Here is a 24814-nt window from a genome sequence, read left to right on the forward strand (position 1 = left end):
TAGACTAACTAACAATTAACTTGAGAATTGCCTCTATGGGAGGGTTCTTTAAAAGTGTCATTTCTTACTCTCCGACTGTTGCTGTTTTTATATTAACTGTTATAAAGAGCCAGTGTGGTGTAGTGGCAAGAGTGTTGGACTGGGGGCTGGGAGATCCGGGTTCTAGTTCCCACTCGGCCATGGAAGCTCACTGGGTGACTTTGGGCCAGTCACACACTCTTAGCCCAACCCACCTCACAGGGTTGTTGTTGTGAGGATAAAATGGAGAGGAGGAGGATAATGTAAGCCGCCTTGGGTTCCTTGCAAGAGGAAAAAAGGCGGGGTATAAATGCAATAAATAAATAAATAAATAAATAAAAAGATTGTGAATGTTATTGTGCTTTTAGTTTGTTAATCACTTCTTAAAATGTTGTGTTTAATTTTATTTGCTGCCTTGAGGATATTTTTACAGAAAGTCAGGACAGAAAGGCTGTGAATACGACAATAAATAAAAATTAAAAAATAAAGTACACACACATATTCTCACCACGTGCATTTTTCACAAACACAAAAGAATCCCCCAGGGTGGGGGCAGAATCAGGTTAGCTACCCAGCAATGAGTACTCACTTCCCACTTTGAGATTGACCCGATACTTGAGATGCCACGAAGGTCCCTCATAGCAGGAGTACTGGCCATTGTGGGAAAGATCCACATTTCGAAGGATGAGGCGGGAACCATTCAGATGGGATGGGTCAAGGTCAGTGCTGTTGGCTGTCCAGGTGACCACGGCGTCCTGGTCCACAGACCCACACTGTATCGTCACATCGGTCCCCAACTGCGCATAGTGTATGTGGGATTCTGGGATTCAAAGATGAGAAAAAGTTAATTTTGAATGTGCAGGGGGTGGGCACATCACAGAGGCCCTCTGCCATGGCCTACCAAAAGCTGTAATTTAGGAAAGAGAAGGCTGGCACCTTCTCCTTCCATTTCTGCTGACTTTTTCACCCCACAGGTGCAGGTATCCATGGTAACTTTGTGGAGAGACTTGCTTTAGGTGGGCACTGATTGGATGTACATTACATGCAGATGCTCTTTGTTATGGATCTATGTAACACGCGCTCCATTGCTTTCGACTGAATGTATACCCTCCACTCTGAAAACCCTGGCTAGGTTGGGCAGGACTTTGTGCATCCAGTTACACTGATTAACTTCTCTCCCCCAGCTGAACAGAAACCAGATAAAAGCATAAGAACATAAGAAGAGCCCTGCTGGATCAGACCAAGGGTCCATGTAGCTCAGCATTGTGTTCACACAGTGGCCAATCAGCTGCCCATGGGAAACCCACAAGCAGAACATGAGTGCAACAGCATCCTCCCACCCATGCTCTCCAGCAACTGGTGTGCATAGGCTCACTGCCTCTGACAGTGGAGGTGGCACACAGCCATCAAGACTAGTAGCGACTGATAGCCTTCTCCTCCATGAATTTGTCCAATCCCCTTTTAAAGCCATCCAAGTTGGTGGCCATCACTAGGTCTTGTGGAAGCGAAATCCATAGTTTGACTCTGTGCTGTGTGAAGAAGTCCTTCCTTTTATCTGTCCCGCATCTCCCACCCATCAGCTTCATGGGGTGACCCCATTGGGTTCTAGTACTATGAGAGAGGGAGAAAAGATTCCGGACACAAGGTGAGTTCAGGCTTGTTGGCAGCACCAGGAACATCCATGTATAAAAGCAAGCCTTCTGGATTCCGGAGCCATCCCAATATAAACTTCTAAAAGCGTACAAATCTGCTAAACTGCTCATTACCAAAGCCCATTACCCTTGCCCAATGGGGCACATGACCACAGTACATACTGCCACACTACAAGAAAGGTCAACAACCAACATGCAAACCTTTAAGGTGTCACCAGACTCTTTTCTTTCGTCTAACAAAAGAGCCTGGTGACACCTTAAAGACTTTACTGCAACAGACAAAACTGGCTAGTTCCAGGGGAAAATAAAGCAGACAGAAAGAGGGAGAAAGACCTGGTAAAATCAGAGAATCAGTCACCTGAGCATGCCTCAAATCCAGGGATGCCTCCACCAGAGATTCTGCCAACCCTGTCTTGTTATTTGCTGTCACAGATCCGTTCACAAGAAAGAGATATTGAAATATATCCCATTGTACTGCAGGCATGACAGAGTGTAAGATGCACAAACTACAGTACACTTGGAACTACAATAAATCTACATTAAAGCTCCATTGTTGCTGATGGATAACATTAGCTAAATGAGCACATGCGGTAACTGAACTGCTCGTTTTACTTGAGCTGCCGGCCAGTAAGGAAAGATCAGCTTTCCTCCTATGACTGAATGGCAAAAGAAGGTCAAAGGCATGATGGATCAATATCTCTGAACTGAGTTATTTTTCCAGGGGTGCAGAAGGGGTGGGGTGGGGTGTGGAGAAGAGCCCAGGTGTTTTCATCCACTACCTGACGATATACACACAGTGAATTCTGAGTGCTTCATGGATGCCCCAGCCCAACAATGCATAGAAAACCATGATGCTGTTGCATCAGAATGCTAGATGGTGTATTCTTTCCCCTGGGGCTGCTTCCCACATTTCTGGTTTTGTGGCTGAAATAAGACTCACCAAAGAAGGTCCTTGGGAGGACATGCACTCAAGCGCAATGTAAAAAAAATATGACACTTGAATAAACGAACAATAAACTGGACTTTAAAACTACTCAAAGCCAGGTCATCTGACAGGGTGCGCGTGTTTGTCTTGCATTTAGGACATCCTGCTTCAGCACAGAGAGTTGGACTGGAGTAGCCACTGTCTCCCTTGCAACCCGACAACTCCACAGCCCTTTAAAATGTACAGACGGAAGATATGCGGATCATTACCTCCGAATAACCCATATCTGTGTGCTTTTGGGGACTTGCAACAGAATTCCTCCAGATTGGTGAAGCGTGACCCCTTTCGACAAAAGCTGTGCTGACTCTGGTTCCCGATTCCGCGTGTTTATCTACACAACTAATAAATCTGCATCCCTTACTGTGGCTGCTGCCAATTTGCGGTTCACTCCAGCTGTGCAACCTCAGCGCCTTTCGCTCCAGAGGGGTCCCGACTGGATGGGAGATGGAAGAAGAGCGCCGGACTGCAAGCAAAGTGGAGAGCCAGCCCAAGCAGGCACAGCCTGCCACTTGCCCTGGAGCTGCGCCTGGATGGCGGGCTCACCCTCTCGACCGATGGCCACAGTGGATGCTCTCTTGGCAAAGGCCTGGTCCCCACCCCGTGTTCACAGAGATAATCGGGAGGGGGGGAATGGAACAGGGAGGGGGGCTTATCCCCCTTTGCACCTGCCAATTCTCACCTGCAACCCCCACCCCCGCTGTATTCTTCTCGCTGGACTCGCCTTCAGTTTTGGGAAATTCTGTGTGCAGAATTAAGAATTCCCCTACCAGCTCCATGAACCTGCCCTCCAAATGTCCCCTCTCCCTGCACTGGCATCCTGAGGGGAAAACAGGACAGCGTCCCTTGCAAGTTCTAGCTGATCATCTTGTATCTGAACTGGAATTGAAGAGACGCCCCTCCCGCCAATTACATGCCATGATCTTGTTTTAATACCTCAGAAGATGTAGATCAGGACTATAGGGAGATGCCTTATCCCAAGTCAGACTATTTGTCTGTCTAGACCAAGAGATCTACTTGGTCTCTCTCTCTGGGGTCTCAGGCTCTGGAGTCTTTCTCAGGTCATGGTACTTTCTCTGTCCACTGCAGGCGCCAGGGCTTGAAGTGGGGGCCTTCTGGATGCCGGGAGGGCGGGGGCTCCACCGCTGAGCTCTGGGCCCTCCCATGGCTGGTTGTTTGAGTTATCAAAAGGGAAGGCACAGCATCCATTTCCCCCTGCAGATCAGACAAGCATTTGGAAGGGATGCTAACTCTTACTGGGAAATAAACAATTACAAACTCCTGAGAGAGAGAGAGAGAGACAGACAGACAGACAGACAGACGGGCAGAAGGAGGATTCTAGAAAAGAATAAAAATCAGCCCAGCTATGATCATTTGAGAACAGCAGCTTCAGATTGTCTTCCCTGTTGCTCCTCTGACCTTGGGAACTCCCCCTCCCCCAGTCAAGCCACCTGCTCCTCCTCTCTGAAGCCCTTCTCAAGGCTTAAGTTGCCAGCCCTTCAAATGAAGACATGAATTCTGCCACCTGGAGATGGAGCCACGTGCAGCTCTGTGGTGGCACTCAAGGCAAGGGGCCGTGGCTCTGTGGCAGAGCCCCTGCTTGGCAAGGAGAACGTCCCAGGCTCCACCCCCAGCAGCATCTCCAGGCAGGGCTGGAAAAAACCCTGCCTGAAACCCCAGGGAGCTGCTGCTGCCAGTCAGTGTCAGCAATACTAGGCTAGACGGACCCAGGGCCTGACTCAGCACAAGGCAGCCTGCTAGGGTCCTATGTACCTATAAGTCTGGATGGCGGGTCCAGGGCCAGAGCCGCTGCAACATTCACATTCCACTGAGATCTTGCTGTTTTTAAAAAGCAGCTCTGGAGTGGAAGAGGAAGGCTTTGCTTGTTTCTCTTGAGGCAACTCCACCCTATCCCCAAGGCCAGGCCAGGGGGCAACACTTCTCTCTTGCTGGGCCAAACTACCTGTCACCTCACCTGCCTACCCTTTGCTCCCCTTAACTCAGCCTTCCCTACCCTGATGTCCCCCAGATATGGTGAGATGCAACTCCCAGGATCCCCCAACCAGCACCAGGTTGCAGAAAGCTGCCCTGACCCTGTCCGCACTCTGTAAGATCATCAAAGATGAACTCTCCCATCTAGGATTCGGGAGGGGTGATCCATCGATCCCACTATCCTGCTCCCGCTGTGACCCATGGGATGCTCCCGGGACGTTCTCAGGCAGAACATGGAGACAAAAGCCCGTCCCTGCCTGGCCACCTTTTTTCCTGCCCTGGATACAGAACTGGCATTATGGGTTCGTGCAAACGGGAGACTTACTGAGCAATGGGTGAAAAATACCCAGATACATTTTTACTGTGAATGTCATTTAGCTTTCAGTCAGAGAACTGCATTGGCTCTATGGTGGCCTGATGCTTTAAACATACGGTACTAGCGTGATTTGTATGCACGGACCTTTCATGAAAGGGCATTTATTCCAAGCCCCTTCTACAGGGCAGGGCGTCCATCTACCAGCCTCCATACACACTCCTTCAATCCATGTACGCAACCCAGAACACCACGCATCAGCACAACAAGTCCCCCCTCCCCTTGTAGGAAAGTCACAAATGCTCAAGGTCACCAGACAATCTGGTGTGTGTGTATGTCCCATATGCAATTTGCTCATAGTGATCAGTCCGATGCTAAGCATGATCAAAACTAAAGGCATTATGTAGGGTACAGAAACACACCACCTATCCTGTGTGTTTCAGATCACATGTGAAACAGATAATGACCATTTTGTAAGCCACAGGTTTTGTGGGTTATTGTTTTGTATGAAAACTGCACTATGGTTTAACTATGGGTTGTTAACCATGAACAACTCAGAGTTCACAACCCAGTAACAAACCACTGGTTCTCTTTCTGGGTTGTTCGTAGTTAACAACCCATAGTTAAACCGTAGTGTAGATTTTGCATGTAAAAACAACCCACAACTCAGCAACAACTCACAATTCAATGACAACCTATATTCAACCCATACTCTGTCTGGGTTGTTGTTATGTGTGAACCAGGCCTGAGTCTACTTCTGGCCAACTCACTGGCTCTGACACTGAGCCGACTATGGCTCTAAACAGTTACATGGGACTATAACCTGGGTATGCAACACAAAGGGACAAATGCCACAAAGGGATAAATCCCTTTGCTTAAGAACCACCACCACCGCCCCTCTTTTCAATATGCAAGATAACTTTCTGCATGGCTGTGCCAGGTTAATTAGAGGAAACAGGGCTGGGGCAGGGGTGGTAGAAAGAGAATTTGAATTTTTCATCTCAGGCACCAACATTTCACAGGCTAGCCAAGTATAGGCCATTCTGATGATGTGCCTCGGGGCTCCAATACTGTATTTAGGGGAGATGTTATTGTTCGGTGCACACACAAGGGCCCAGATATGATCCCTGGCAGAGTTAGAAGGAAATGGCAACCCACTCCAGTATTCTTGCCAAGAAAACCCCATGGAACGTATCACAAGGCTAAAAGAGATGACGCCGGAAGATGAGCCCCTCAGGTCGGAAGGTGTCCAATATGCTACTGGGGAAGAGCAGAGGGTATTTCCAAGTAGCGCCAGAAAGAGTGAAGCGGCTGGGCCAAACCCGAAAGGACACTCAGCTGTGGATGTGTCTGGCGGTGAAAAGAAAATCTGATGCTGTAAAGAACAATATTGTTTAGGAACCTGGAATGTCAGATCAATGAATCAAGGTAAGCTGGAGGTGGTCAAACATGAGATGGCAAGGTGGGACATCGACATCTTGGGAGTCAGCGAACTCAAATGGACAGGCATGGGCGAATTTAATTCAGGTGACCATCATATCTACTATTGTGGGCAAGAATCCCTTAGAAGAAATGGAGTAGCACTCATAGTCAACAAAAGGGTGGGAAAAGCAGTACTGGGGTACAATCTTAAAAATGATAGAATGATCTCAGTACGAATCCAAGGCAAATCATTCAACATCACAGTAATTCAAGTCTATGCCCCAACCACTGAGGCCGAAGAAGCTGAGGTTGATCAGTTCTATGAAGACCTACAACACCTTCTAGAACTAACACCAAAAAAAGATGTCCTCTTCATCATAGGGGATTGGAATGCTAAAGTAGGAAGTCAAGAAATCACCGGGATAACAGGCAGGCATGGCCTTGGTGTACAAAATGAAGCAGGACAAAAGCTAATAGAGTTTTGCCAAGAGAACATGCTGATCATAGCAAACACTCTTTTCCAACAGCACAAGAGGCGACTCTACACATGGACGTCACCAGATGGTCAATATCGAAATCAGATTGATTATGTCCTTTGCAGCCAAAGATGGAGAAGCTCCATACAGTCAGTAAAAACAAGACCTGGAGCTGACTGTGGCTCAGATCATGAGCTGCTTCTTGCAAAATTTCGGCTTAAATTGAAGAACGTAGGGAAAGCCACTAAACCTTTCAGGTATGACCTAAATCATATCCCTGATGAATATACAGTGGAGGTGAGGAATAGATTTCAGGGATTAGACCTGATAGACAGAGTGCCTGAGGAACTATGGACGGAGGTCCGTAACATTGTTCAGGAGGCAGCAACGAAATCCGTCCCAAAGAAAAAGAAATGCAAGAAAGCCAAGTGGCTGTCTGATGAGGCTTTACAAGTAGCTCACGAAAGAAGGGAAGCGAAAAGCAAGGGAGAAAGGGGAAGATATAGCCAACTGAATGCAGAGTTCCAGAGAATAGCAAGGAGAGACAAGAAGGCCTTCTTAAATGAACAATGCAAAGAAATCGAGGAAAACAACAGAATGGGAAAGACTAGAGATCTCTTCAAGAAAATTGGAGATCTCAAGGGAACGTTTTGTGCAAAGACGGGCATGATCAAGGACAAAGAAGGCAGGGACCTAACAGAAGCAGATGAGATTAAGAAGAGGTGGCAAGAATACACAGAAGAACTATACAGGAAAGATTTGAATGTCCCTGATAGCCATGATAGTGCGGTCACTGAACTTGAGCCGGACATCCTAGAGAGTGAAGTCAAGTGGGCCTTAGGAAGCATTACTAACAACAAAGCTAGCGGAGATGACAGTATTCCAGCTGAGCTATTTAAAATCCTAAAAGATGATGCTGTTAAAGTGCTGCATTCAATATGCCAACAAATCTGGAACACTCAACAGTGGTCACAAGACTGGAAAAGGTCAGTTTACATTCCAATTCCAAAGAAGGGCAACGCCAGAGTGTTCAAACTACCGCACAATTGCGCTCATTTCACATGCCAGCAAGGTGATGCTCAAAATCCTACAAGCTAGGCTTCAGCAGTATGCGAACCGAGAACTACCGGAAGTACAAGCTGGGTTTCGAAGAGGCAGAGGAACTAGAGATCAAATCGCCAACATTCGCTGCATCATGGAGAAAGCAAGAGAATTCCAGAAAAACGTCTATTTCTGCTTCATTGACTACGCTAAAGCCTTTGATTGTGTGGATCACAACAAACTGTGGCAAATTCTTAAAGTGATGGGAGTACCAGACCACCTTACCTGTCTCCTGAGAAACCTGTACGAGGGTCAAGAAGCAACAGTAAGAACCAGAGATGGAACAACCGATTGGTTCAAAATTGGGAAAGGAGTACGACAAGGCTGCATATTGTCACCCTGCTTATTTAACTTATATGCAGAGTACATCATGAGAAATGCCGGGTTGGATGAATCAGAGATCGGAATTAAGATTGCCGGGAGAATTATCAACAACCTCCGATATGCAGACGATACCACCCTAATGGCAGAAAGCGAAGAGGATCTCAAGAGCCTCTTGTTGAGGGTGAAAGAGGAGAGTGCAAAAGCTGGTTTGAAACTCAACATTAAAAAAACGAAGATCATGGCATCTGGCCCTATCACTTCCTGGCATATAGAAGGGGAAGAAATGGAAGCAGTGACAGATTTTACTTTCTTGGGCTCCAAGATCACTGCAGACGGTGACTGTAGCCATGAAATTAAAAGACGCTTGCTCCTTGGGAGGAAAGCTATGGCCAACCTAGACAGCATAGTAAGAAGCAGAGACATCACCTTGCCGACAAAGGTCCGTCTAATCAAAGCTATGGTTTTCCCAGTAGTAATGTATGGCTGTGAGAGCTGGACTATAAGGAAGGCTGAGCGCCGAAGAATTGATGCTTTCGAACTGTGGTGCTGGAGAAGACTCTTACGAGTCTCCTGGACTGCAAGGAGGTCAAATCAGTCCATCCTAAAGGAAATCAACCCTGACTGCTCTTTGGAAGGACAGATACTGAAGCTGAAGCTCCAATATTTTGGCCACCTAATGCGAAGAGAAAACTCCCTGGAAAAGACCCTGATGCTGGGAAAGACTGAAGGCAAAAGGAGAAGGGGACGGCAGAGGATGAGATGGCTAGATAGCATCACGGATGCAATGAATATGAACTTGAGCACGCTCCGGGAGAGAGCGCAGGACAGGAAGGCCTGGCGTGCTATGGTCCATGGGGTCACGAAGAGTCGGACACGACTGAACGACTGAACAACAAAGAGTTAGAAGGGAACTTTGGAAGAAGAAAGGCTAGAAACAGTCTCTCTCAGCCAGAGACTTTGGAGAGTCCTAGTATAGAAGGCAGCTTTGTACGCTCATATCTCCGTTCCTTGAATTATTATTTTATACAGATTGACAAAAACTTTATAGTTCCAAAGTGTTCACGGTGTGCACAAACAAACAGGAGGATGTTACAGGCACAAGTGCAGGGACTCGCGGCCCTAATTAGAGCTCCAGGCCTTGTTTCGTCTTCATGAATAATGGATGGCGCATTTACAAAGAGTCACAGGTGTGGGAAGAGATTGACAGACAGATGAGAAGCCCAGGCTCCAAACCCTGCGGCTTACAAAATGAACAAGAGGTGAGGACGCAAGTGGAAAACAGCCGCCGCCCCTCCTGGGCATGGGAAAAAGCACCTTGTCTTAATGCACCGAGTGACAGGCAGCAGTAGGCAGGGGAAAAGCCAGTGCTGATTTCCAGTGGTGCCCAGAATCACCATGGAGCCCTCAAGGCAGCTCGGCCAAGGCCCTTCCACCTGCAGAATTTCAGAACAGCCCCCCTGGAGGTGGTGGAGGCCTGTCCACTTAGCCCCAAATCCCACTTGTGGCCAGCCAGGGGAAAGCCTGCTTGCCCTCAGCATCGGTTATTCAGGGGTGGACTCTGAACGTGGGGGCTCCTTCTCACCAGCATGGGACCCATGCAGTCCCTGGCCATGCTCCGTGCCCCACCAATGTTTCCCCACCGCCTGGCTCACCAGGCAGCAGGTGGGCAGCGAGAACAGACTGCCGTTCTGCCGCTCCTCTTAGCAACACAAGGGCAACGATCTTCACTGGGATCTCTGGCGGGGGGTCATACACCCCCCCCCAGCGATCTGATGCTGCCAAGATCACAGCAACGTAAGAAGAGCTGTGCTGGATCAGAACCCCTCCAGCAGGACAGGAGCGCATAGCAGCCTCCCACTCATGTACCCAGCAAGTGGTACTGGGAGGCATGGCGCCTCTGATACTGGAGACTCACACACACAAATAAAAAAACACGAAGGGACACACAGCCAGCAGGACTAAGAGCCATTGATAGCCTCATCCTCCATGTATGTGTGTGTCTAATGCCTTTTAAAAGCCATCCAAGCTGCTGGCCATCACTACATCCACTGGTAACAATTCCATAGTTTAACGCTGCTTTTTGTGAAGAAGTCCTTCCTTTTAGCTGTCCTGCATCTCCCACAATTTAGCTTCATTGGATTGCCCCGCGTGCTGGTACTATGAGAGAGGGAAAAAAATCGCTTCCCGTACATTTCCTCCATCCCAAGGGTGTTGAACCTCTTGCAGCCTGAGGGCCAAATTCCATTTCATGGACGCTCTCCGGGGACTGCATTCAGGGGCGGGTGGGGCCAAAGCCAAAAGGGGTGGGCCAAGATCCCCAAAATACCGGCACATGTCAGCTTGCAGCTCTTCCTGCCAGTCACTTGGCCTTCGGAGAGGCGTTTCAGCCTTCCAGAACGGGGAAAAAAGCTGCACAAAACCCGGGAAGCCAACGACTGATGGGTGGCTGGAGGGAAAGGAGGCGGAGCCAGGGGAAAGTGGTGTGGCCTTCTGGGATCCCCCGAGGGCTGGACTGGGACCCCTGGAGGGCAGGATTTGGCCCCCAAGCCAGAGGTTTCTACACCCATTCACTACCCCAGGTATCATTTCATACACCTGTATTGTGGTGGGTGTGGGTGTGTGCATGCATGAGAGAGAGAATGAATGGGAGAGAAATGAGGAGGGACGAGATCAAAGGGATGTCCCCACGCAACATTTGCTTTGTGCTCGCCCACCGCTGGGAGTATACAGATGGCCCTCGACTTCAAAAAAGGTTGCTCACCCTTGGCTTACAAGCAGCCTTGGATAGAGGTCTCCCCCTCTGTGAACTTGTCTAATCCCCTTTGAAAGCCATCACCCCATCTTGAAGCAGTGGTTTCCAGATGTGCATTTCAAGTTGCATGAGGTAGGCCTCTGTTCTTGACTGTCCTACACGCAACTGTAGTAAATTCCTACGGAGAGGGAGTCCAGTTCGAGGTCTGTTTGACAGCCATACCTTCCTTGGGGCCATCTACACAGCACCGCTTTCGACGTTCACTCCATCATAGCTGCGCAGCATTGCAGCTGCAAATTAGTTTCTGCTGCAGTACACATGCAATGTACTGCAGATTTCTCCAACAGAAAAATCCGCCGTGCCCCGACACACGGCCACTAAAATGAAGTAAATTGTGGCAGTTGCGCCGCTCTTTTTTTGCCATTATATGTGTGCAGCTGTACAGCCACATGAGGGTGGGGGTGCCACACTTCGGGTTTTAGTGGCTGTTTTGTATTTTAGGGGTTCTTTTGTGTCTTCCTCTTTGGTAAGATGTGGGTAGTCTGCTCCTTTGTCACCATGCCAACTGTCTGTACACCATCACAGCGGCAGTCCTCCAGCCCCACACTCTCGCAATGGTTTGCACATGCAAAGGGGCATGCCCATGTGAGAGGTATGTGCCTACCCATCCTTCCAAAATGGATCCCTCCGAGCTTTGGGTATACTTCACTGCGAAAGTGTGGTTGAAGAAATGAGCCCGCTTCTTCGTACCTCTGTTACTACGCAGCTGCAAAGGAAAAGGGAGGAATGAAAAGGCGTCACAGAGTGACGCAATCACTAAGCACACCTACCCCATGCCCACCACAAACTGGAAAGTCAGTTTGCGGAAGGGACAGACAGCTCAGCAACCGCAGTAACCCTGCAGCAAGCTAAAAAATTGCAGCAAAACGCCTCTGCTGAAATGGGCATTTTCCCTGTGAAAACAATGGTCTGGCTGTGAAGTGGCAGCTATGTCGTATGTCCCGAAGGTCCTTGGATCACAGCAGCCCTGGAGTAAATGGCTCATGTGCATATGGCCCCTGTTTCAAGATGCAGGGAGGCCAGCTCTGGTTATGTAGTGGTGAGTGGAAGACACTCTTCGTATTGTTATCATGACCACTAGCAACTGATAGCCAAGCTGGAGTTAAAATTACGATAGCAGCCTCAGAACTACAGCGATATTTCAGGGAAATTCTAGTCTGTCTTCCAGCTTTCCCCGAGGGTTTGTTAGGGTCATAAGTATCTGCCAACATCTTTAGAGCAAAGGCAGGCACCTGCTCCGGTTCTGCTGGTCTTTTAGCAAAATTTGAGGTGACTGATCAAGAGCTACGGGCTTAGCCTCCAAGGGGCCACATTCCAATTGGTCACTAGAACCACGCCAACAAAATCAGAGTCACCCAGTGGCTTTGCGACTTCTCTGGGACATGGAGCAAAGCCACTGCGTGTTTCTGCTCTTGCAGGCGCAGTTTCAACGACCAACTAGATGGCAGCTCCAGTCACTACTGGCAACATCTGTCAGAGACTATGTGCTGTTCATCTTGTTCAGCCCTGCTGGGACGTCCTGGTGAAGGGCTGGAGTAGTAGGTGGACACTGCACATCTTGCATTTCTCTTCTTTCCCCAGGAAACCTGCCAGCTGGATGCCTCAGGGCAATGCCATAGTAAAACCAGGGAGGACTGAGATGAGGGGGTACCGACATTAAGACCACCTTGATTATCTCAAGCCCTCCATACAGAGAAAGTCAGACTCCAGGCACTGGATCAAGAAAATCGTTTGGTGTTATCCTTCACTGCTCCTTATGAAAACTGAAGCATCAGGCATGTTCTGGGTTGCGGCTTTTATTAGCTGCACAAATATCTCCAGCTCTCTCCCTTTTCCATTTTGAAAATTACTCACAGTTTTGAAACATGGCATGTCATGGATCATTTCTCCAACATGAGAAGCAGTGAAAAAAAGATAATGGCAACTAACACAGAACCTAACGTGACAACTGACTTGCCAGACATTCCCACACGGCGAGGCTGTGTTTGATCAGGCATTCCTCTGCTGCTGTCTGCTATGATATCCTTTGTCACTTCCCCTGCCCCATTCAGGATGAGATAAAAAGGCTTTTGACTCAACTTGCTTCTAAGGGCTGATCAGGCTGAAATCACAGATTCCAAAAACAGCAACGGAAACCACAGAGTTCAACTGATGGGTGAGATGAGTGTGGCTGCAATGTGCCATCTACAGCCCTGGCAACTTTTAAAAATGAGGCAGAGGGAGACTGGAACATTTCCAATTTAGAACTGAGATGACAAGTCTAGTTATTTCAATATTTGCACTCGTTCAGATCTCAGTTTTCAAAAGGCAGGCAAAGAGCAAAGCCTTAGAGCCTGCTAATGGTCTAGTAATTAAGCAATAGCTTAGATTTGTTGTTTTGCTTCTAAATGCGACTTTTACAGCTTTCCTAGCTGTCTCTCTTCAAAGCTCATCTTTGGTCATTTCTGTTTGCTTTTATCCACTGTGGCCCTTGGCTCTCCCATCCATTCCTTCCTCTCTGTTTTCTCTTCACATTCATATTTTAGGTTGTAATCCCCTTGGGGCAGAGACCCATCTTTTCTTTCTTTTTTGCTAATGTTGTGAACTGTTTAGTACATTGAACATGCTACAGAAATAATATCACCAAAATTGCTAATGCATTGTTACAAGCAGGTGCTGGGGGTGAAGGGAGGAAAAACACACCTGGTAAAATAAATAGGCGAAGAAAAAAGTGGCCAGCAGTGGACTAGGTAATAGCAGTGTCCAATTTTGTGTTGGTTTTGTTCTGAGTACAGAATATTTTTAAAAACACTTTGCGTCTGAAACCCCTCAGGGTGAAGACCATAATGCAGCACTTCAGAAAGAAAAGGAACATTTTTAGTTTCATATATGAATTCCTAAGCATTTCAGTTTCACCATTGTTTTCAAGCTCTGAATTTTGAAGTTTCTGAAGTAAAATCTGAGTTTCAATGCCCCCCCCCATTATTTCATGCTTAAAATCATCTTGCCCCCAACAAAATCCAAGATTTCACTGGGTTGTGTCCAACTGATGATGTCCACACTTAATAATGTAGAATACATGAAATGTGTCAGACTTCAAGTTTAACTGGGGGGAAAATAGAATGAGAATGTAGAAGGCTTATGTTGAATTGCTTCCATGGCTTAGATGAAATGTAGGGATTTCTTCATGGAACCAATATGGCATGGATGCAATAAAAGTGAGGCAGATATTGGTAAGACTACCAGAATTCCCACAGCAATGTTATGAATTTGTGGAAACATAAACTTCAATTTTTGATGAAATTCAGCAGCATACCAATTTGCAGCTTTCGTGTCATTTAGATCTACTCTCCCTTTGCCCTCTCCTTTTTGGTTCCCATCTCAGAGCATTATTAACCAGCACAAACTACCCCTTGAAGAAGAAAGACGGTGCTTGTGGAAACGGCACCAGTCACTGAAGCCATGATTTAAAAGGACACCTTTCTCCGAGAGGAAACAGGTGTGATGAAGTGGCGTCAATGTAGCCAGAGATATGGACCATTCCAGGTTTAATTTGTTCATTAATGAAGAACTGTGGTGAGCAAAGCTTCGGTTTGTTTGCTGAAATCTCCAGAGTCAGCAGCTCTGCTCTCTTGACAAGGAAAAATAATTAGCAAGGAACTTTAATTAAGAGATAACAGATGAGTGCTAAAGGACTTCCACTTAATAACCATAAGACAGTTGGCAGCTCGATTTCTATTTCCTTCAGTGGCCAAAGCTGAGGGGCCTTCCTCTTGGAAGGCTGGGCACGTGGTCCACGGCAGGGGTCACATTCACGTCATGTCCTTGCATACTTCTGAGACCCAGACGAGGGATAGAAGCCCCTCCATGGGCCTTCTGCCATGGAATCAGCGAATGTGTAACAGAGCCACTGTGCATACTGCAGGCCACAGGTTCTTCACATGCAGAACCATTTCACAGCTGCTGTAGGGAGCTCAAGGGTCTTCCCTGGAAGAAGTCCCTTGGTTGCTGCAGGGGACTGATAAGCCTTTCCCACCCATGGTATGGAAATCATTTTTTTTCCAGCATCCAGGTCTCTGCAAAATCTGAGAAGGGGAAAGAATCCCTGCCCCAGCTAGAGTCTCCATCACTATCTCACCTGTTTTGTGCACTGTGGTTGCAGGAGGCAGGTGAACATCTCCTGGAGAATGCTCATAACATCCTAAGGAGCAGCAACACACACACACACACACACACACACACACCCCAATGCCAATGCAGTACTGTACTCCCTTTCAATCTTTTTTATATTCTTTATTAATGCTGGATGTTGGAGACCAATCCCCTGAAGCCAAATTAGTCTGACCCCTGAAACCAAGTGCAGACTGTCAATAAAGGTCCTTTCTCTCCTCCTCCCTCCAGCAATGCTCCCAGTATTTCACAGAGCTTTCTCCCTTTTACAAGTTGTGTGTAACTTTTACACAAGCACATGTGTGCAGACAGAGAGAGAGAGAGAGAGAGAGAGAACTGAGTAAAGATCTTATTCACTTTGATTTCCCACTTGGGACAGCAAGGAAGTGAAGCTGACAAGTTCTCCATAGCAGGGCATTCCCCACCCAATCTAATCTTGCCCTAAAGTGCTTTAAATACATTATAACTCGACAAACAGGCCTGGAAGGTAGTGCTACTATACCCATATATTACAGATGCAAATCTGTTAAGAGAATGAAGTGAAAGGTAACGTCACGGAAGCACCAGCAATGCTAGAGACAATGAGCCCATAAATCAGAAAAAAGACAAAAGTCCTAATAACGCAAACCAGACTGCGATGCTGAGGCAGAGCAAGCATTTTACCTGCATTTAGAATAGAAGAGAGGAGAGGAGGGGGAGAGGGAGAGGGAGAGGGAAGGAGAGGCGGGAACTCTGATAGAAATTCAAGCTTACACCAATTACCAGATGTTTCCAGTGTAGACACTGGAGGCCAGCTGTGCATTAAATCAACTCCAGCCCACCATTGAACCGTGCTAAAGTTTTAATGTAGACAAGTCCTCAGTGGACAATCCATTGGAAGAAACCAGTCAAGGAAGAAATATTGGAGAAAATTCCAACGTGGTACTTTTTACATTAGTAAGAAAAGGTAAGAATATACGAGTATATGAAGAGGGAGAGAAAGAGAAGGCCTCAGCTAACATCTGCCTTCATGGGGACATTTATATCCCACCTTTCTTCCATCATGGAACTCAAGGTGGCTCCATGGGGTTCCCAGGTGATCTCATTGACCAGACCCAGACCTGCTTAGCTTCAGCAAAGTGGCTGCCTCATGTGTCTTCAGGCTATGCCCTGGGACCAACCAACATCATTAGTTGTCCCAACTAATATAAGTCCTACACAACTAATATTATTATACTAACACTATTGGGTGCCAAATTTGGAAATCTAGTCCAGGTACACAGGGCATAATAGGCAAAGATGGCGTAATTCACACAGTGGGGTTTGGTTTAGGACATGGAATGAATTAAGATTCCATTTACACTGGTTCTGTCCAAGTGTTTCCACAATCTAGTGGGTGTTTATCAATCACCAGTAAAGATATAGGCAAGCACTTCACACTTACAAATCCAGTTCTCTTTGAAGTGTTATTGAACACACTATTTTCAAAATGGTGGCTCCTGGATAAAATAACCTCCTTCTGCCTAACTTGAGGCAGGTTGTCATGTCTTCCTTCCATCCCCTTTGGCTCTTGCTTGTGTATCAATGTAATTCTCATTAAACTGCATGCAAAAAGGCTGACTGTTTTCTGCTCTGTGGATCTCCCGTTTTTACTTGTACATCTCTACAGAGATTCTTTCCCCGAAAGGAAACATGATATAGGCAGAACTAGTCCAAAAACAGGAGGATTTAAGAGGGACTACAGGGTTTAGTTCACACAATACTTTTTCATATACTCAACCAGTCCCAACTGTCCTCAGCAGAAGGGGTTCTGAGCCATGGACTCTGGAAGCCAAACCCAGCCCTGCTCTTTCTCTCTGGGCTACTGCAGTAGCTTGCTAGGTAAGAGGGACAGCTTGCCTGTCCCCTGCTGCACTTGACCACCTCCACTGAAGGCGGCCTGAAAGTGGTATTGCGACTACCAATGCAGGAGGGGTCAGGGGACACAAAGTGCCAACAGGATTTCACTCAGCCCTATGAAGCTTCCAACTCTCACCTGGTTCCTCAGTCTAAGCATTTTTGGGAGAAACACGTCAGTTCTAAAACAGCTATAATGGCCTCCCCCACATTTCTAGATGCTATTTAAAATGCTGGCATTGAGCTATAAAGCCTTGTAGGACCAGGTTATCCTAAAGAACCACCGTCCCAAGCTCCCATATGAAAATTCTTCGACCCTAAAGCAGTTAGGGATGTTGCGGGAGTCCGAGAAGAGGGTGGAGCCCAGCGGACTCCCCCCCACTCGGTCCCCCAGACCCCGCTTGCCGACCCGCTGCCACTTACCTGACCTGTTCACCAGGTGCTCGCACAGTCTGAGAGCGCCTGGCAGCTGTCCATCCCCTTACCATCATTTTGTGTAAAAATGGCAGCTTGGGTTTCTCCGTAAAAGTAATGTTGCGTAAATGGTGGCCCTAAGGGGCCATTTATGCAACATCACAGGTACAGCAAGCAGACATGGGCATTGTCGTCTTGGTAAGCGCCCAGCAACCATGGACGGAGTTGAGCCTGTCTGTCCCTAAAGGCAATTCCTGCAAGGTGACTGGTGACCAGGGAGGGAGACTCCTTCGTGGTGGTGCCCTGTCTTTGGAACACCCTCCTTCCAAAGGTCAGGTGCATCAGGCCCCGCACTATTCACCTTGGCCCAGGCCTGCCAGCACAATTTACTGTCACCTATTTCTGCCACTTTAGGAGTTTTAGTAGTTTTAAATTATGGACTGTTTTATCTGCTGCTATCTTAGTATTCAAATGTTAATGTTTTGTCACCATTTTCTTTATCTGTGTTGTGATTTTGAACATGTTACTTGTTTATTGTTTCATCCCTATAAGCCACTTTAAGAAAAAAAGATCTCTTGATGAGGCAGGATGCAAAGATATTAAATCAACCAACCAGCCAATCCTGTCCTTTGGGTCAAGGCCCAAGTAGCCGCCATGTGGCCTCAGGGGTTCCCCTGCCAACCAGGTTCTCAGCTCCGCTGCTTACCAAGCCCAACTACTTGCCAGCTCACTTCTCTGGCTTTGCTCCCCCTCCCCCTCCCCCACACTGTCAGCTCTGCCACCTGGACTAGATGGACCCTTGATCTGATCCAACAGGGCTCTTCTGATGTGCTGATATTATGTTCTTATATTAACTGATGCCAGTTGCACCGGCAGTCAACCGAGGGGCTGGGACTCAGTGGTGGAGCAGCTGCTTTGCATGCAGAAGGTGCTAGGTTTGATCCCTGGCAGCATCTCCAGGTAGGGCTGGAAAAACTCCTTCCTGAAACCCTGGAGAGCCGCTGCTGCCAGTCAATGTCGACAATACCGGGCTAGATGGACCCAGGGTCTGACTTGGTATAAGGCAACCTCCCCTGTTCATCCAGTGCACGCCGTCCACGTGAAAGGTTTGTGGGAGACTGCTGGTATTTTAAAAAGAAATGCACAGAACTGGGCAGAGAAAGAGAGACGGGGAGGCTGAGCCACTTCTTCCCTGCCTCCCCGGTGCTAATGAAGGCCATGAAGCCGACTGGGAGGCGAGAACACCCTCTCCCCTTTAGTTTAATAGCGCTCCTGTGTCTCATCATTTTAAGCTGGAAGCCCCGGAAGAGGTGCAGTGGGAGGAGGCATCGCCCTGTCCCCTTTAGCTATTCAGCTGGAAGAGGCGTGGGCATGTTCCGTGAAAGTTAATGCAACATTTGCGGGGGATTTTCTTGACAGGAAGGGACAACTGGGTGACCAGACAAATATGCCGTTGTCATAAGAGATAAGCTGCTCACAAGCCTCCCCCATGCTCCTGCCTGGCAGCGGCAGGGTGGCTGCAATTAGGAGGGGCGCTTAATCAGAGTGCTCAGCGCTGAGAACACATTTGAGCGTGTGGAGGCGGAGAAGGCAACCGGGCTCACAGCCCAAGGCGAGTGGGCGAAGGGCTGCCGTGCCCTGCTTCCAGGCTTCTGAGGGGGGTGCTGGCAGCAGCAAGGAACAGGCCTGCCCTGATGAGCAGGGGGGGATGCAGGAGCTCCAAAGGCTGCTTCCGGGGTTATTTCTCCCTGCTTACCAAAGCTGAATTTCTCAGAAAAAGAGAGATCTTGGGAGCCCTTCTCCCTTATCTGGCATGTATGAGGGGTTGTGGTTATGCACTGCTGAAGGAAAGACACTCTGTGCATGCCTAGCAGTGCTCTCTCCTTAGTATTTCCTGCACTGGAAACACAGTGAATGGTTGCTGAAATAAAGCCCTGCTACTCACATTGTAAACACATGCGGAGGCACAGACACACTAAAGGACAGGGAAATGCAACATTGAAAGCAGTTGCAGGATTAGCCTGAGCAAATGGTTGCATTCCAGAACAGGCACAACTCTCCTGATCATGACACGCTATTGGCCAACACGGATTCCAACCATCATCCCCTTACCAGAAAAACACACACACTGAAAAACAACGATCAGAACAGCACCGGACAGATCACAAATATAAAGACAAATTGAAAATGAACCTGCCAACCAACTGGGAAGCCAGTGTGGCATAGTGGTTAGAGAACTCGACTGGGACTCAGGAGACCTGGGTTCTAGTCCCCACTCGGCCACAAAGCTCACTGGGTGACTTTGGGCCACTCACAGACTCTCAGCTAACCTACCTCACAAGGTTGTTGTCAGAATGAAATGGAGAGGAGGGGGGTTTATGTAAGCTACCTTGGGTACCTTGGAGACAAAAAGGTGGGATATAAATGTAATAAATAAATAACATGCCAGCTGCTAAATGCTTGACCAGATAAGGTGGTTTTGCATTGCCTCCAGAAAATTCCCAAGCTTAAAGGGAATTCCATAGTTCAGGAGCAGGCATGGAGAAGGCCCCTGCATGCCCTAACCATTGGCACTTGCTGCCAACAGAAGTCACCCACTATGAGACTGGCCTCTCCTTACTATAAAAGATTGTGATGGGGTCAGGGAAGGAAGCAGTCTCTGTGGCTTGGAGGATCCGGTCCAGTGACCAGTTGGTTCTGCCTGGGGTGGGGGTGGGGAACAACCACACCTTGAATCTCAAGAATGCCAGGTAACAGAGAGTCCCCACCCCTTCTGGACAAAGGGCTGCCATGGTCTTGTATCTCTCCCCGCTCAACCTCACTTGTGTTTTGCTTTGATCAGTCAGATTTAAGATCCCCTTAAAGAAGGTGTATGAGCATGGGGTCAGTGGGATGAGGATGTTTTTATTCTCAACTCTTATTGTGCATCAGTGATGTAATAGTAGATGTTGACGTGCAGGCAACATGACAGCCCCCCACAGCCACACCCCCAAGGACAGTAGAAAACGGCAGGCGGCCGTGTGGATCCATATCAACAAACCAGTTCTAGCAGTTTTCATCTCCATCAGGACTGGCCTTTTGTAAAGCAAATGGGTCTGAATTGCCCATTCCAGACCAAGCCACCCCAAAGTACTTGGCATTACAAGAGGGATAGCTCTCAACAATATATGGTTGCTGGGAAAATTCGTTTCCCCCCAGCAACTGCGAGGATTGTAGTTAAACTGACATGGAACAGGGAAGTCCGAGGGGGGTGGCACATGATGTCAGTGTCCCTGCTAATCAAAAAGTCCCAGGGCTTTGACCCCGTGAGCCCCGGCTCCACTACACCACTGGTGTGCACATATATGATGACACACAGTGGCTTTTATCCAGGATTCATTAATCTCCCCTGAATGACCAAATACCACAAATGCAGGTCAGAATCACACCTCTACACTTCCAACACTTTTGAAGGAGACAAACCTCAACCTTCCTCCCCCTTTTTTCTGTGTACCAAATATGTTAAGAGGTAACCCAGAGGGTGCTACACAAACTTGCAAAAATTGCATGCACTGCCTAACACACAACCAGCAGTATGCAGAACATGTTAAAACTGCTGCACTGTAGTAATTTTGGCAGGCAGTTGAACCCAGAACCAGTGTGGGTGTACTTTGCTTCCAACTCAAGTTCACTGCAGATGATCTTGGAGGCAGAGAGAGGGGTGAGGTGGGGGGTGGACTCAGGAAGCACCGCGCCAACTAGGGGAAAGTAGAATGGATGAAGCAACATTCATACCCAATAACTTCATGCAAATAAATGGAGGAGGAGGTGGAAAACATCTAGGAGAGAAACTAGGGCGTTCGGGACTGTCCTCTATTTGATGCTGTCCAAGTCCAATTGAAAGATAAAGGACCATCCGAAGGAAGAGCTAAAGGGCTTTGGTTGCCCATCAACAGCACCTGGATAGCAAAAAGAACAAGGCACACAGGTTGCCTGGTCACAGTCTTAAACGCTATGGTGAGACGTACTTTATTTCTGTTTAAATTATAACAACTATTTCAACATTTGCATATACATTAGCAAATTTCATGCAAATCGGTGTCCTCTTTTTGGTAACGCATTTCTTCTTTTTTGGCAATTTATAGGCGGCCACCTTAGCAGGCAGGGAAAATGGAGTTGAAGTGGGGATCCAAGGAAGCAGCGGCTAGAGGGATTTCTGGCTTCACACGGCAAGGAGGCAAGGTCAGTCTCCCAGTCTGGACACCTGCCTTGGTCAGTCGAGAGGCAATTTGCGGTACCCCAAATCTGTTGCTTCATGGCAGGAACTGCCTCTTCGTAGCCTCGAACGCAAGCACCGATCGGTGGTGGTGAGCAGGACGTTGCACCTTTGGACTGGGGCCATGCGTGTGTGTGATGGACTGGATGGCCCTTTGTCCTGGCAAGTCTCTGCGATTCCTTCTTTGCCTTCTCCCACCACCGCTTCCCTCTGCTCTGGCCAGTTCAGCCGAGGGCGGGAGAGAGACTGTCTGCCTTTGACGCTGCACAGGATATCCAGGCTTGGAATGGAGGCAGCTGCCTTGCGTCTTTTTCCTCCAGAGCCCTGTTTTGCAGAGGCCGAGAGCCCCTTTCCCTTCCCAGCCAAGGGAAGCCATAAACCAAAGCAACATTAAGCAGACCAGAGCCGCCTTTCCCCTTTGCCTTTCTTCACAAACACCTCCGGGTTCCTCGAGACCCCGTCCCCAGAGTGGCTGGGATTTCGGACGTGTTGACGGGACCCCGGCGTCCAATTATTCCTCGGCTGTGAGTGAAGGACAACGTTTGAAGAGATCTGGTTTCCAGTAGGAAATGGCAGTGAAACCGACGCCAGGATTACCTAATCCATCCATTTCAGGGACTGACCATATGCAAGGGCCTTTCAGAGTGGTTCCAGGATATCCCCTTGGCTCAGGCTCATCACACAAGGGCATGCAAGAGCCTTGGGGTGGAGTGGCGAGGGGCTCACAGTAGGACCGAGAGACTCATGTGCAAATCTCCACTCTGCTGTGAAGCTCGCTAGGCAACCTTGGGCCTAGCCAACCACACAGGGGTGTCATGAGGCTAAAAGGGATGGGGAGAACCTAGTGTACCTCCCTGCGGTACTTGGAGGAAGGGTTCTATTATTATTAAAGTTCTAATAAATACCCGATAATAAAAATAAGACAGAGAGGCAACACAGGTCGCCCAAGTGGGCTGTAGGAAGACTCACTGCAGCTTGGTTGGACCAAAGACCTGTTTCAAATTGACGACTTATGAGGGTTCATGGGGGAAAAGTCTGAGTAGAATCCTTACCCAGTTCCCTCAAATCCCAGAGACTGGCCAAACGGCTTTGCAGCCATTTCCCTGCTCATGACAGAAACTTCCCTCTCCATCACATTCCAGTTTCAGTCCTCCTTCAGCTCACGGTCCTCTTTCTCATTCTCAGATGATTGCCTTGAGAAATCACAGACCACTCTTGTGACTCCCTTGCCCCTGCGGCCAGAACTCCGGCAACCGATATCAACTCCATGGCTGTTATCACCATCAACCTCTCGCTCGGCTGCTTCTTCAGCAAGTGCCAGCGGATGTGCTGAAAAAGCCACTTTGGGAAACAGGATGCTGGACTAGATATATGGACGTATGAGAATTCTGTTGCAGTTCACAAGTCACTCAAAAACACCATGTCCGCAACCCCAAACGTGAACAGGAGCAAATATTCCTTGAAAAGGTTTGCAGATTCTCCAACTTGTGTTTGTATTCAGAAAATGCACAACTTTCTCAAAATGCACAATTTCTCCCATTTGAACAAACCGAAAAACAGGTTGCAAACGAGAATGGGAGGGAGCTGAACTTAGGTTTTAAGTAAAGTTTGGAGAATTTCACTGAGCTCGAACATCCCTGGTTCTCTCACCCCAAACTAGATGGATCTTTGCTTTGAACCAGCTTCAGGGTTCTGCTTGTGTCCTTACGTAAAGTGTTGCGAAGGGAACTCATGACTCCTGTGACAAGCCAAAGAAAAAATACCCTCTCCTTAAAATCACCTGTAGCAGTTCAACTTTTTCTTGCTTCTCTGAATAAAGCCCTTCAGCCCCCGCCCCCCTCCACCCTTCCCTTGCTGAACCATTCTTACAAAACCTTTCCAGCCCAGCCCAGTGCTGGAGGAGGTTTTGCCTTGGGGCTGGGGGAACAGCCACACTTTTGTTGTTGTTGTTCAGTTGTTAAGTCGTGTCCGGCTCTTCGCGACCCCATAGAACATGGCACGCCAGGCCTTCCTGTCCTCCGCTCTCTCCCGGAGCGTGCTCAAGTTCATATTCATTGCATCGGTGATGCTATCTAGCCATCTCATCCTCTGCCATCCCCTTCTCCTTTTGCCTTCAATCTTTCCCAGCATCAGGGTCTTTTCCAGGGAGTTTTCTCTTCGCATTTGGTGGCCAAAATATTTGAGCTTCAGCTTCAATATCTGTCTTTCCAGTGAGCAGTGTGGGAAGGTGAGTGCTCCAGACGAAGGAGAGGATGCAGAGCTCTAAGCACTGCATTAAAAACAGGAAAGATTTACAAAAAGACAAGTTGCTGCTGCTGCTTTGCAGGAAAGTGTCACCCATGCTGGGATGCAGTACTCTCTCTTTTTTGGCGTGGGGGGGGGGGAGGAGGAGGAGAGATAAATGGCCTGGGCACCACTTATAATGTAAAGTTGGTCCCTTATTTTATGTTATGTATGTTATTTTTTAAACTATTATTTTTATGATTAGTTGTATTAAATATCCTGTTTAGATAAGGGTATTTATCCTGTAAATACCCTTATCTAAATAAGAGGTCTTAATTTATCCTACTTTTATTATTTTGCTCTAATAACTATTTTTATGTACTAACATGTGGAAAGGTCTGTAGACTAAATACATAATTTTGGTTGGTTTTTACAAGGACTACAGGAGCCCTCTCTTCTATCGGAAGCAGTTAGGGCAAGCATTCAGCGGCTGTGGGTGAGGACCGGTTAAAATGTTCCTTTTGTTTGGTACATTTTCTACCTTAATTTTTATGTACCATAAATAAATGTTGCTTGGCTCAAACCTTCAGGAACAGAACAAATTAAAAGCCCAAATACGTGAACATTTTTTTAAACAGAAAACTTTCATTGGTGGAGAAAACAGAAGGAGGCTGATTACACAATATCATCTTTAAAGAGGTTCTACCCTTAAAGGTGGCCTAAAAACATTTTCAAATAAATAAATAAGAACATAACAGATTTTATTTTCCGAGAGGGCAAGTGCTCATGTATATTGTTGGGGGGGG

At 47.7% G+C, this 24814-nt stretch overlaps 1 protein-coding gene across 2 annotated transcripts in view; it reads right to left on the reverse strand.

Annotated features, from left to right (window-relative positions):
• The window catches only part of CNTFR (ciliary neurotrophic factor receptor), a 476854-nt gene that overhangs the window by 163793 nt on the left and 288247 nt on the right, over positions 1-24814 (reverse strand). For both annotated transcript variants that reach the window (XM_084832002.1, XM_084832001.1), the window contains exon 4: positions 608-838. In XM_084832002.1, the coding sequence (XP_084688128.1) occupies positions 608-838 (231 nt within the window). The remainder of the gene's footprint in view (positions 1-607; positions 839-24814) is intronic.

This window comes from Heloderma suspectum, chromosome 2, assembly GCF_057233095.1.
Source record: "Heloderma suspectum isolate Gila_16-S chromosome 2, 16-S_ref, whole genome shotgun sequence".
In the NCBI taxonomy this organism is placed as follows: Eukaryota; Metazoa; Chordata; class Lepidosauria; order Squamata; family Helodermatidae; genus Heloderma; species Heloderma suspectum.